We start from the raw sequence: 13,383 nt of genomic DNA, 5'->3' as shown, positions 1-13,383 counted from the left end.
ACAAATTCAAACAAAACATAGTAAAACTAATTAAAAACACAATAAAATAAGTTAAAATCTTTTTGTTGTTAGAGGTATGTTTTTTTCTTTTTTCACTTTTTTTGAAAAATAATTTATATAACCGTTATTTTTAAACGAATCACGCGCACATATATATGTAAATAAATATATATGCATATGTAGTAAACTTACAACAATCTGTAAATTGATTTTTGACTGTGTATCATCATTTGTGTTAACTTTTAAATATCATCTTCATACTCTTATTTTTTTTAATATTTTTTTTGCATACTCATTATTTCGTAACTGATTTTAACTTATTATGTATTACATTATTTTTTTGCATACTCATTATTTTTTTGCATATGTATTACATTGTTTACTTCAATCTTATCATAAAATAAATAAACAAACATCCGTGCAATAGCAAGAAAGCAATAGCAACTAGTGACATCTAAAGCTGGTATTTTAGATGTCGCAGCCTAACAAGCACTGGAAAGAACATACGTATCTAAAAAAATCCAACATAACACCTATCTTCAATGATAAGAACAAACTTTTCCTTCAGCATCTTCTGAAGAATTCATATCGATTCGGTAGGTGTGATTACAGATTCATATAAATGAAAGAGGGACAAGGGGAAATCCAATAGCCAAGAATTCTCGTGATTTACACATCAAAATGGGATACGTATGACTTGAACTAGTATTACATAGACAAGGGAAGAAGCATTCTTCGTTTCTTTTTTCTCGCCAATCTCACTTGCTTCGTGACTTTCATGCACAAGAGTAAAAGCATTGTGATGCACACCAAGATAAATGCGAGACGTATTTGCCTAAAGTATAAAGAAACAGTAGAAAATACCAAGAAAGCTAGAATCACCAGCTCCCATATTACAAAGATTACAACATCTACCCTGCATCCAGAGAGGGAAAAAAAAGAACAAAAATTCAAAACATTATCTGGAATGTTGCTATCCCACAAAAACATAAAGAGAATCAAAACATTTATAATAGAACAAATTGCAAATGATCTTCATGTTGAGAAAAAGGTTCTACTTCTAAAATACTTTAGTTTACTATTTGAAGAAATGATTAAGTCAACACACAAATCAGAGAAAGTACCAATAGCTTTAAGAAAACAAGTGGAAATTATCACAAAAATGTCCGCAAATATGCACTCGTGCAATACGTTGATGCCAAACCAAAGACTTCTTCCCACAAATGGATTCAATCCCTTTTCACAAAAACATATTCGTAATGAATAATTACGCCAAAGGCGTTACACATGAAAATCCAGAAGTCTTCATCATTCAAATGGTGCAAACCAATTAATTGCAGAGTGCCAATATTAGAGAGAGAGAGAGAGAGAGAGCACATATACGGCTCATCAAAAGGGAAAAGCCTAAAAAAGGAAAGTCCAAACACACAAATACGCAAATGTCTGCTTCCCCACAAAGAATACCTATGTCTGAGTTCCATTTGCAAACACAATACAGATTACAGAATAACAATTATACTCCCTCTTTCAAATCATTAATCTATACCAATAAAGTTATCATCTCCTAGATTAGTTTCTTGTGTTTTGCTTGATGTTACTGATCGTTTCTCATCAGTGAGAATAACTGCGAATCTTTTTCCTCTCTGTTTTTTTTTCGTTGTTTTTGTATTTTGTTAGATAATTTTGTGCTACATCTATTTATACAAAGAACAATATATAAGCAAAAAATAAAAGGAAAATAAGAAAAAAAAATCCTAACCAATCAATTGAAAACTCAAAACCTAATTCCACAAACCCATCTATCCCGATGATTCGAAATCCAAATATACGATCAGAAGCCAAAGAAAGAAGAAAAAAAAAAAAGAGATTTTGCTAAATGCAACTAGAACCCCAGAATCTAGTTCAATCAATAACGCTAAGATATGAACTTTCTGGCAATTATCACCAATAACGAATAAGATTATCAATCATAGATCCCACAATCAAATAAAGAACCATGCGAGATTTCACAGATAAAGGAAAATAAATACCCTAATTACAATCGAGAGAATTGGAATTACCTTGAAGAAGTGAGATTAGAGGTGGAGGAGAAGAAGGAGACGGAGGCCCAGTCGTGTTTGGATCGAATTTGATACTCTCTCAGCTGCTCTGCAAGATTCGATCTTGTTATCATCGCTAATCCCTCTTCTCTCTTCAGGTAAACTTCCTTCCTCTCTCTCTCTCTCTCTCTCTCTCTCTCTCTCTCTCTCTCTCTCTCTCTCTATCTCTTTCTACAAAGGTCTCAGAGGTAGAGAAACGAAGAAGACGATGCAGATTGCAGAGACTCGAACGAATTGAAAGAAGAGAGAGAAGACAGAGCGAGAGAGAATCGAACGGTCTTCGCTCAGCCTTCGGTTTTGCTTTACTTTCGTTGTCGCGTGGACGTTCTCCCACTGTAACTTTCTTTCCCTTTGGCCTTTTTTAATTTTTCATCTAAAATAGGGGAGATTCTCTAATTAGTCACGTACCGATATGTTAAATTTTTTAATCATTAGATATGTATATTTTTTTAGTTTTATGTGTTTTTATACAGATTAAATAGATATAAAATTTAATCTACTGATATGTTGACGTACCAGATAAAATCTCTAAAAATAAACCGTCAACTACTAGTCTGGTGACAAAATTAGCTTTAGAGCACTCTCTCTCTTTTTTTCTTTTTTTTCTTTTTTTTTCTTTTTTTTCTTTTTGGTTAATCTCAGCAATACCCCAAATTTTTTAGTCATTCTCAATTTACACTCTAAAACTTAAAAACTCTCACATTATAAAAATTAAATTAGTCATATTTAACCAACTTATTAACACAGAAAAAGAGGAAATTAAGTGTAGTTATGTTGTCTTTCTTTGTTTGTTTTTAACAGAAGTTCTAACAAAAAGATCATGTGACCATATTGCCCCTTTTCTTAAAAATGTTTTTTTCATAAAAATTCTAACATGCTAGGTTAAGTGAGACTAAATTAAAATTTAAAAGGATAAATTCATATTTTTTTTAAACTCGAGAACCAAACTAGAAATGACATTAAAGTTAAGGGGTAGTAAAATAATCCCTTTTTTTCAAACTCTTGCTTAGACAAAAGATCATGTGACCATATTGCCCCTTTTCTTAAAAATGTTTTTTTCATAAAAATTCTAACATGCTAGGTTAAGTGAGACTAAATTAAAATTTAAAAGGATAAATTCATATTTTTTTTAAACTCGAGAACCAAACTAGAAATGACATTAAAGTTAAGGGGTAGTAAAATAATCCCTTTTTTTCAAACTCTTGCTTAGACAAAAAAAAAAAGTAAAAACTATAGGCAATAGCAGTACGTTTTTTAAAAAATGAAGTAAATAACATATTTTTAAAAATAAAATTTAAAATTCTAAGAATGTCGTGCATCTTCTGTGCCATTTTTGTTATAACGACTGCGTCGTCGATGTTGGGGGAGATCGATGAGAGAGAGAGATATGTGTCTTATTATTTACAATGATTTTCATATCGCGGGTCCGTCTATGATGGGGAGAGAGAGAGCGAGGATGGGACATGGAGAGAGAAAGTGATGAAGGGCATGCTCTAGTCAATCAATGTGGCTGATGCTCATTGTCGTTTCTTACTGTTGGCTCTGAGTTTATTGTCGTTCGGCCCCATTTTTAGTGTCATTTCTTACTAATTAAAACGTAAATTTATTTATCATTTGGTTAATTGTTTTCTCTAAGCTATAAATAGCTGATTGTCAAACACTTAAAAGAACTAATAAAGTATTATTGAGATTTCTCAGAGTTTTGATTTATTTTGCTTATTTATTCATTTGTTTAGGGTTCGGCTCTAGAGGCCTCTCTCCTGTGGTTTTAGCCAAAAAAAAAAAACCTTTTGTCCAGTTGCGGCAGCACCAGAAAGAGCAAGGAAGATGGAGGAGATAGTGAATACGAGAGGGAGGAGAGAGAAGGAGGAGAATCTAAAATTAGGGTTTTAGGCATATTAATAGGGGTATTTTTGATATTTTGGTGTAGGTAACAATATTTGATTTATACTTTTCTACTATTTACTGCACTTTTTTCTAATTCTGCTATTAATTTTAATTCTCCCTTCAAAGTCTGCTATTTCCCTCTTTCTTAAAAAAAAAAAAAAAAAAACGCTAATGTTAATGGCCACGGGCCTGATGATCAGGCATAAGCCCATTATTGGGTTTAAAAGGCCCAAGGATAGAACAATGAAAGGCCTATAGATTTACTCGAGTGAAAGCCAGTCCACATTCGAAAAGCTAACCTGATTATGGAAATGGAAGCCACGGACACACCCCAAGACCCCTCCGATACCAACCCTGACGACGTCGTCTCCGGCGACTCCTCACCTGATACCGACGCCACAATCTCCGAGAACCTCGCTCACGATTCCCGAGACTCACCGGAAAATGCCTCCTCCGCTCCCCAAACGACGGTCGAAGCTCCCATTTCCGACTCCCTCGACGATTCCTCCGATCCTGTTCCCGAAGACACCGCCGATGAGCCACCGCAAAACCTCTCCAACCGACCCGAACGCGGCCCAACCGAACCGGGCCCTCCGGCGAGGAAACGACGCCGTAGAAAGAAGTTCTTCACCGAACTCAACGGAAGTCCGTCGCTGGCCAAGATTCGCCGCGCCGACCTAGCCAAGGAGGTCGACATCGAAGCCCTAATCGCGGTTTCAGTGGGATTTCCTGTCGACTCGCTCACCGAGGAGGAGATCGAGGCCAACGTGGTCGCCACCGTTGGCGGGACCGAGCAGGCGAACTACATAGTAGTGAGGAACCACATTCTGGCGCGTTGGAGGTCGAACGTTTCCGCATGGTTGACGCGCGACCACGCGCTCGAGTCCATTCGGTCGGAGCACAAGGGCTTGGTCGACTCGGCTTACCGGTTCCTCCTCGAGCACGGCTACATCAACTTCGGGCTCGGACCGGCCATGAAAGAACCGAAATTGAGGTCCTTCGACGGGGCCGAGAGGGGCAATGTCGTAATTGTCGGCGCCGGCTTGGCTGGTTTGATTGCGGCGAGGCAATTGGTGTTTCTAGGGTTTAAAGTCGTAGTCTTGGAAGGTAGGGCCAGACCTGGAGGTCGCGTAAAGACGAAGAAGATGAGTGGCGATGGTGCCGAGGCTGCAGCGGATCTCGGTGGGAGCGTCCTCACCGGAATAAATGGCAATCCGCTTGGAGTTCTAGCTAGGCAATTGGGTTTGCCTCTTCATAAGGTGAGGGATATTTGTCCGCTTTATTTACCTGATGGGAAAGCAGTAGACTCGGAAATTGATTCTAGAGTAGAGGTTTCTTTTAACAAGTTGCTAGATAGAGTATGTAAGCTTAGGCAGGCAATGATAGAGGAAGTTAAATCCGTAGATGTCCCATTAGGAACTGCATTGGAAGCTTTTCGGAGAGTTAATGGCGTCGCGGAGGACCCACAAGAGCGGATGCTCTTAGATTGGCATCTAGCTAACTTGGAATATGCAAATGCCTCTCTAATGTCGAATTTATCAATGGCATATTGGGATCAGGATGATCCGTACGAGATGGGGGGTGATCATTGTTTCATTCCCGGCGGCAATGAGACCTTTATCCGAGCCCTTGCAGAGGACCTTCCGATTTTCTACAAAAGGACTGTGGAGAGCATTAGGTATGGAACCGATGGGGTGTTGGTGTATGCTGGTGGCCAGGAGTTTCGGGGTGACATGGTTCTCTGCACGGTGCCATTAGGAGTCTTGAAGAAGGGGTCTATTGAGTTTGTCCCTGAGCTTCCGCAGCGAAAAAGAGATGCCATCCAGAGACTAGGCTTCGGGTTACTGAATAAGGTTGCCATTTTATTTCCTTATAACTTTTGGGGTGGAGATATTGATACCTTCGGTCATTTGTCTGAGGCTCCAAGCATGAGAGGCGAGTTCTTTCTGTTCTATAGCTATTCCTCTGTATCAGGAGGTGCGCTTCTAGTTGCTCTTGTGGCAGGAGATGCTGCTGTTAGGTTCGAGCTGATGTCCCCTGTGGAGTCCGTTAAAAGGGTGTTAGAGATATTGAGAGGTATCTTTAATCCCAAAGGGATTGTTGTTCCAGACCCGATTCAGGCTGTTTGCACTCGCTGGGGAAGGGATAACTTTGCCTATGGATCATATTCCTATGTCGCAGTAGGCTCTTCTGGGGACGATTACGATATACTTGCAGAGAGTGTTGGGGATGGGAGATTGTTCTTTGCTGGAGAAGCGACTAACAAACAGTATCCAGCAACAATGCATGGGGCATTTCTCAGTGGAATGAGAGAGGCTGCCAACATATTTAGAGAAGCCAAAAGGAGGTCCTTAATTTCTCCTAACAAGTTAAATGATGTTAATGAGGAAGTTGACAATTTGAATAAATTGTTTGACGCGCCTGATCTGACGTTTGGAAGCTTCTCTGTGTTATTTGATCCGGGGTCAAATGATCTCGATTCGAAGTCCTTGTTGAGAGTGAAATTTAGAGGGGGAAAGTTAGAACTCGCTTGTCTCTGTCTCTATGCCTTGATTTCAAGGAAGCAGGTTATTGAGCTGAGCGGGGTTGGTGGGGACGATGACAGGATGAGAATGTTGAATCATGAATTTGGAGTGAGACTGGTTGGAAGAAAAGGCTTACTATCCGATGCCGTCGAATCTCTAATGACCCGCATAAGGTTGGCTAGATCCAACCCAAATGGAGGCAATCAAATTCAAGTGAAATGACGCTTGTTAGAAGGAAGCTTCTAATTGTGGCATCATGATTGGATCTTAGAGGCTAACTCAATTGCTTGTTAATTTTTTTTTGACATTTATCTCATTTGGAAATCGATTGACTTGTTGGATTTGATTCTGGCTGCTTCATGAGGTACGTAAATGGCAGCGATTTGTTTCTTCTACGTGAATGCGGCATGGACTTGGCAATAGGCTCTTTTATGCAGTGTTCTCAGTCCATAGTTACTCCGAGAGCTGCCAGATATCAGTTGATCCTCCGTGGACCTATCACCTCTTTTTTTTTTTTTTTTTTTGGTAAAAATTTATTATTTTAGTCACATTACAAAATTTGTTAATCCATTTTTTGACAAGTGGTTTTATCCCTTCGCTATGGTAAGTTGGTGCCATACAGAAGGGATGCTTGTAGGGATGTGCTTTGTTTGGAAATGCATTTGGCAACATATTCGGGCAGAATTCGCTTTTAAATTTGGCAAATGAATCTTTGAATTTGTAATTTTTGAAACAGTTGTAAGCAGATTGCATGCGGGCTATGGCATACGTGTGTTTTCTATCATATACCATCATTAGGTTGACAATATAAAAAAAAACAATAAAATAATAATAATAATTATAAAAAGAATGACTCAACAACTTTAAAAAGAAATAAAAAAAGTTTCAAGAAACAACTGTCATCTGTGTAAATTAACTTCCAAACCAAAAAAAAAAACCACAAACAAACGACGTCAGCTAGAAAAGGACATTTAATATTTAAACGACAATGAGTGCAATAAACGACAGATATTTGTAGGACATGATCCTTGAAACGACAGTAACCTCATGAATAGAACGACAAAATCCCCAAAAACTACACGAACCTTAATAAAAAGATAGAAAGAGAGAAAAAAAAACACCTCATGAAATGGGAAGCGACAACAATTTGTCGAAACGACATTTATAAAAAACGACAATGACCTGAAAAAAAGAACATTCTTGAAACAAAAAACAAAAACAAAAAAGAAAGGGTTAATCGCATAAATGGTCCTTGAGATTTATCTTTAATTTCACTTTGGTCCATGACTTTTAAAATATCTCATAATTGGTCTCTGAGGTTTTATTTTATTTCAGTTTCGATCTTTCCGTCATCTAGGTGTTAATTTTTGATGGAATCTGTAAAAATTAGAAACCAAAATTGAAAACATTTAAAGTTTAGGTGCTAAAATAATACAAAAAAAAAATGAAAGTTGATTTTTCATGAAGAGTCTCCAAATTTTAGTTGTTTTTAATTTTTCTCTTTAATTTACACAAATTATGCCAAATATTTGACTCAAACTGTAACCGAGTAAAACCGTCATGAATCAAATGCGGGACTTAAAAACTCAGAAACCAAAGTGGAAATGAGAGTAAACCTGAGGACTATTACTGGGATTAACCCAAAAAGAAAACATTGATAGGAACTACATTAATGGTAAAACGCTAAATTGACATTTAAAACGATAACAAAATAGAAAAGGAAAATACTTGAAGGAACGGCATAAACCAATAACATCAACTTTTTGTTAGGACTTTGGTTGTCTACCCAGACCCAACTCTGGTATAATTTGAGCTGGAATTATTGGTTTGCTTAGAGATCATTAATGGGCCTTTTTTTCTGACAATCATTTAATTAATGGGCCTACATTAGTCCCAAAGATTCTTAATTGAAATTGGAGAAAATTCTGGAATACCGATAGAATTAGACTCATGATTTATTCGGCCTTTTTTTTTATAATTTAAATTTTTTTATTACAGTATTTTCTTTCATAAAATTTTCATGTAGATATTAAATAAATGTTACAACAATGTTAAAATTGTGATGAATTCAGTAAAACTATAAAGAACTTCAATTATCCCGAAAATTATTATCTGGTAGCAATAAATGAGAAAGTGATTTTAACCTAATTCTGTAGCATTATGAGATAGTAATGCATAGCTTGTTGAAAATTGCCATGTAGATATTCAATTTCCACATCGACATACTATTATTGGCAGTTAACTTCCCCCACGAGACTTTCCCCTCCATGGCCTAGTGGCCCTAGTCACGTTGATCTCGATTCAAATAAGTTAAAGCCTTAAATGTTAAGTTTGTAACGTCTTGTATTCCTTCTATTCTTCATGCTTTTACTACCACCCTCTGAATTGTCCGTTTTTTCAATACCAACCCGTTTAATTCGATGATTTAAGTTTTTAATTTGAGTTGAGATGTGACTTTATGTGAGAATTTTTTACTGTAATAAAAAAATTAGATGTGACTGTTTCTGAGAACTTTTTACTGTAACAAAACTTAAATTCTAAACTCGAATCAATGAAGTGAACGGGGCCCAAATTATTTTCATAACTTCGAGGAAAAATCCCTCTTTTTTTTTCTTGATCTCAACAAATTAGACAATAAGAACCCCATCACGTGCCCATACACGTGACAACGTGAGGTTCAAAACGTACAAAATATAAGTTTTTTCTTTTTTTTTTTTTTTTTTTTTTTTTTCCCCTGAAAAAATAAAATTTTTTTTTTTTTTTTTTTTTTTTTTTTTTTTTTTTTGGCCCTTTACTATTTTCTTCCTTGACCTTGAACTAAAAGTGGAATAAAAATTGTACGCATAGGTACGCCCACGCAGCACCGGACCGACCACTTGTCCTTATGTCCCACAAAGAGCATTCCCAAGGAACGTATCTTGGGAAAATGACAACCATCTAACGGATTAAAAACTGGACCCTCACGAGTCATACCGTGCACCTACCAGTCCCGGATCTCGATATCGCCACGCCACCCTCTTCCCGAAGCACCTGCCAAGTGGCCACGTTACGACTCTCCATTAACTGGGGCCCCCTTGACCGACCTTCTCAGTTTAATCAAATCACGGCCGACACTCGCGGGTCCCACAAGTACACCCTCTCACGTTCGCCTTTTACGTGGACGCATCCTATTGGTCAAAAGCGATCAGCAATAGTACACCGGGCCACCTTTACTTCTTTTCTCCTTTTGGCTGTTCATTTTCTCATTTCCTGAACTTGACCAATACGCCCAAATTCCCCGATCCCACACAATGACGTGTCAACGCAGTAAAGCGAGTACATCACAAACGTACGCGTCAGAGCGTAGAGATTTTAAAGTTTACTAGATATTTTTCTATTGGCTGGATTTTCGTCCTTTATGTTCTTGGCAAAAGCAGAAACGTCGGTTATAGGAGGAGGAATTGAGCTGGACTGGATTGGATGGCCTTAAAAGCTTTTTTCTTTTTTTAATTTTTTTTTCCCTTAATCGCGTTGGATCCGCGTGGAGTGACGCTATATAAACCACTCCACTCAGCCAATACCAAAACCATCATCGTTGCAAACTTATATCCACTTGCCAAGCATTTCAGTTTAAACTCACTCATACAACTTCAAAACCAATTTCATTTGTTTGTGAAAACAAAAAAACAAAAAAACTTTTGTTAATTATGGCTGAGGAGAACAAGAGCCGCGAGTACGAGGCCAAGGTTGGTGAGGAGGGCGGTTCGGTTGAGAGTAAGGATCGCGGGCTGTTTGATTTCTTGAGTAAGAAGGAAGACAAGAAGGAAGAGGAGAAGCATGATCATCATGATCATGGCCATGATTATCATCACCAGCAAGATGTGGCTATCGCCGGTGACTTCGAGAAGGTCAAAGTGTCGGAGGCTCAGCCCGTAGCAGCTTATCATCATGTTGAGGAACCAAAACACAAAGAGGAGGAGGAGAAAAAGCCCGGTTTGCTGGAGAAGCTCCGCCGATCAGACAGCAGCTCCAGCTCTGTAAGTACTCATATGTTTTTAGTTTGTCGATTTAATATTATCACGGTTTTTGATGATCAGGTTTAGAATAAAAATTAAAAAAAGGCAACTCTTCAGTAGAATACGGTTTTCAGATCATATTAAATAAATAAAAAAAATACGACAATTTAACAAAGTCTGTCGGTAAGAAATTTTTTCTCATCTTACCATAAAACTCTCTATGAAAAGTGTTAGTATTAATCACTATATATTTGTTAGCATGATATTCAAAATTGTTAGTGTGATCATTCTAGATGAATTTTACTTTTGATCAGTCCTCTTATGGATCGAATTAGCTACTTTATAGTATTTACACCTTTTTTAATTTTTAATTTTTTTTTATGTACAGTCAAGTGATGAGGAAGGAGGTGAAGGAGAGGAGAAGAAGAAGAAGAAGAAAGAGAAGAAGGGGCTGACGGAGAAGATCTTGGGACACAAGGAAGAGCAGAAGAAGGAAGAGCATCATCATCACGAGGACACAAACATACCGATCACGTACGAGGAAGGTCATCCAGAAGCGGAGAAGAAGGGATTTCTCGAGAAGATTAAGGGGAAGCTGCCTGGACAGCAAAAGAAAGAAGAGGTGGCCCCACCACCACCACCACCTCCTGCAGAAACTCATCATACAAGTACTACCACTCATGGTGAGTATTCAGAAGTGGAAGCCAAGGAGAAGAAGGGCATTTTGGAGAAGATCAAGGAAAAGCTTCCTGGGTACCACTCCAAGACCGAGGAGGATAAGGAAAAGGAGAAAGAGAAAGGAAGTGATTACCATTAATTAAGGTGTTAAGATGGGGTCGTGTCGGTTTCTTTTTCTTTTTGAAAAAGAAACCAAAATGGATTGATGATGGTGTGGTTTGTTTGTCGAGCATGAAAGTAATTATATATGATGGGTCTATTGTTGCTTCTTTTTGCTTTTTTTTTTTCTTGTTTTTCCTTTTTTTTTTTTTTGCAAGTGAAAAGAAAAAATATATGTAACTGCTTTTTTATATACTTATGTATTATACGTTTGTTTATGATTTTATTCATGTAATGAAAAACATCTGTTTTTTTTTTTTTTAAAGTATATTCCTATTGCGAGTACTATTAGTACATTGCTCTCATTTCTGTTATAATTATTGTAAATGGCTTATTTTCGCTGAAATTTTTCAAGTAAACTTACTATACTATCACTTGGGATACGTGGTTTCACTTTAGGATCAATATTATTATCACCCCTCTCTATTCCTCCTAATAATCTAATCCAAGATAAATAAAAAGACCTGATGATCTTAATAAGGAAGATATCACCCCTCTCTATTCATTTTAGGTAGTTTATGTATTTCCGTGGAAGATTTGTAATCATGCAATATCTTTTTCCTTATGTCATTACTTTTCCTTAGATAGCTTAATTTTGTACATGTACATATGTTGTATTTCACACAGTAGTAATGTATCGGCAAAAACCATTTTATCAACTTTTAAGGGGCCTTTTTTTTGGAACAAACTTAAACAAAGTTTTTTTTTGGAACTTGAGTTATAATTTTATTTAAATTTATTCTTTTATAAAATTTGAGTTTGAACTCGAGTTTAGAGTTAAATTTGAGTTTAAGTTTTCTTTTCAACTTGAGTTTATAAACTCGAACTCAAGTTAATAAATAGTATTTTTTCTGTTTTTAAAAATGTCATAATTTTTTCGTTTTAATTCTGATTGAGATGATTTTTTTTTCTATGTATTCACAATGAAAAGATGAATAACACCCCACCCATATATCTTATTAAAATTTTTTATCACCATTGAGTTTTTTTAAAATACTATATAAATACAAATTTAAGTTTTGACTCATCTAAACACAAACTCAAATAGATTCACAATTTAAATCATAACTCAAATGTGCACATCTAAATACAAACTCAAGTTACAACTTCAACTCAAGTTATAACTAAAACTCAACTTAAAATCATCACTTAAATTACCCTAATTTAAAAATGTAAAAGAATAACCACTAACGTCTAATTCATAAATTAGAATTATGTGATTAGAATTATTTTTTATTTATGTATATTTTTTATAAAAAAAAATATTATAACGAACTAAATTATGATTCAAATTATTATTTAAATCTTCTAACCAAACATTCCATAAATATTTCATACGGTATTAGAGCCACTTATCTCTCACGAGAAAAAGAAGCTATGGCCGACCAAAACTCAACTGAATCTGCGTCCCCTTCCTCTGCCTCCTCTCATTCACGTACAACTATCATCAACACCCCTGAACAACCTCAACCAAAACTCTCTTTTTTCAATAACTTGGCTGCCCAAACAATCGTCAAACTCACATCCACAAACTACACGTCATGGCGTTTCCAATTTAACACTCTTCTCACATGTTATGACCTCATGGGGTTTATTGATGGAACGTGACCACGTCCGCCTCCGCTCATCGCTTCTTCTACTGGCGAAACTGTCAAATGTCAACTCTGCAATCAACAAGGCCACTCCGCCAAAAGATGTACCTTGGACTTGTAACCCTCAATCCACCAACAACTTTACACCGTCAACCTTGCCACTGCCAACACACCCTCAGCATCTGAATGGCTGCTTGACTCTGGCGGTACTCACCATGTCACATCCGATCTAAATAATTTTTAGAACTCATTGTTTCACATATTTAAATTTTTAATTTAAATTAAGATATGATATTTTTGAGAATTTTTAATTTCAGTAGAAAAAATTAGATGCGATATTTTTTGATAATTTTTAACTGTAAAAATTTAAAATTAAAAATTTAAATCGGTGCAATGAACGAGACTTTACTTTCTTTGATTGATGGATTCGTATCCTGATTCGAATAAT

At 36.5% G+C, this 13,383-nt stretch overlaps 3 protein-coding genes across 3 annotated transcripts; 2 read left to right on the top strand and 1 right to left on the bottom strand.

Moving 5' to 3' along the window:
• Positions 1 to 512: 512 nt before the first annotated feature.
• On the bottom strand, positions 513 to 2,415 carry LOC21394920. The gene is made up of 2 exons (XM_010103006.2): positions 2,061 to 2,415; positions 513 to 916 (listed from the first exon to the last, which is right to left on the bottom strand). Exons 1-2 carry the CDS (start codon positions 2,171 to 2,173, stop codon positions 709 to 711), a joined length of 321 nt encoding a protein of 106 aa, XP_010101308.1. The 5' UTR covers positions 2,174 to 2,415; the 3' UTR covers positions 513 to 708.
• Positions 2,416 to 4,276: 1,861 nt separating this feature from the next.
• Positions 4,277 to 7,263, top strand: LOC21394919 (lysine-specific histone demethylase 1 homolog 1). Its single transcript, XM_010103005.2, has one exon. The coding sequence runs from the start codon at positions 4,292 to 4,294 to the stop codon at positions 6,731 to 6,733; it is 2,442 nt and encodes an 813-aa protein (XP_010101307.2). The 5' UTR covers positions 4,277 to 4,291; the 3' UTR covers positions 6,734 to 7,263.
• A 2,799-nt stretch (positions 7,264 to 10,062) lies between these two features.
• LOC21394918 (dehydrin COR47) lies at positions 10,063 to 11,561 on the top strand. The gene is made up of 2 exons (XM_010103004.2): positions 10,063 to 10,527; positions 10,895 to 11,561. Exons 1-2 carry the CDS (start codon positions 10,198 to 10,200, stop codon positions 11,321 to 11,323), a joined length of 759 nt encoding a protein of 252 aa, XP_010101306.1. The 5' UTR covers positions 10,063 to 10,197; the 3' UTR covers positions 11,324 to 11,561.
• Positions 11,562 to 13,383: the final 1,822 nt, after the last annotated feature.

Source organism: Morus notabilis, unplaced genomic scaffold (genome assembly GCF_000414095.1).
Source record: "Morus notabilis unplaced genomic scaffold, ASM41409v2 Scaffold453, whole genome shotgun sequence".
Lineage (NCBI taxonomy): Eukaryota > Viridiplantae > Streptophyta > Magnoliopsida > Rosales > Moraceae > Morus > Morus notabilis.
Note: the sequence above shows the minus strand (reverse complement) of the source record. Positions and strands in the feature narration are given on the sequence as shown.

What these genes read in the sequence shown, in the direction of transcription:
- LOC21394918 (XM_010103004.2), top strand. Translation starts at nt 10,198, where the DNA reads ATGGCTGAGGAGAACAAGAGCCGCGAGTACGAGGCCAAGGTTGGTGAG. An exon ending in CAGACAGCAGCTCCAGCTCT is followed by an intron (nt 10,528 to 10,894) that starts GTAAGTACTCAT and finishes TTTTATGTACAG; the next exon opens with TCAAGTGATGAGGAAGGAGG.
- LOC21394919 (XM_010103005.2), top strand. Translation starts at nt 4,292, where the DNA reads ATGGAAATGGAAGCCACGGACACACCCCAAGACCCCTCCGATACCAAC.
- LOC21394920 (XM_010103006.2), bottom strand. Translation starts at nt 2,173, where the DNA reads ATGATAACAAGATCGAATCTTGCAGAGCAGCTGAGAGAGTATCAAATT. An exon ending in TCTAATCTCACTTCTTCAAG is followed by an intron (nt 917 to 2,060) that starts GTAATTCCAATT and finishes CTCTGGATGCAG; the next exon opens with GGTAGATGTTGTAATCTTTG.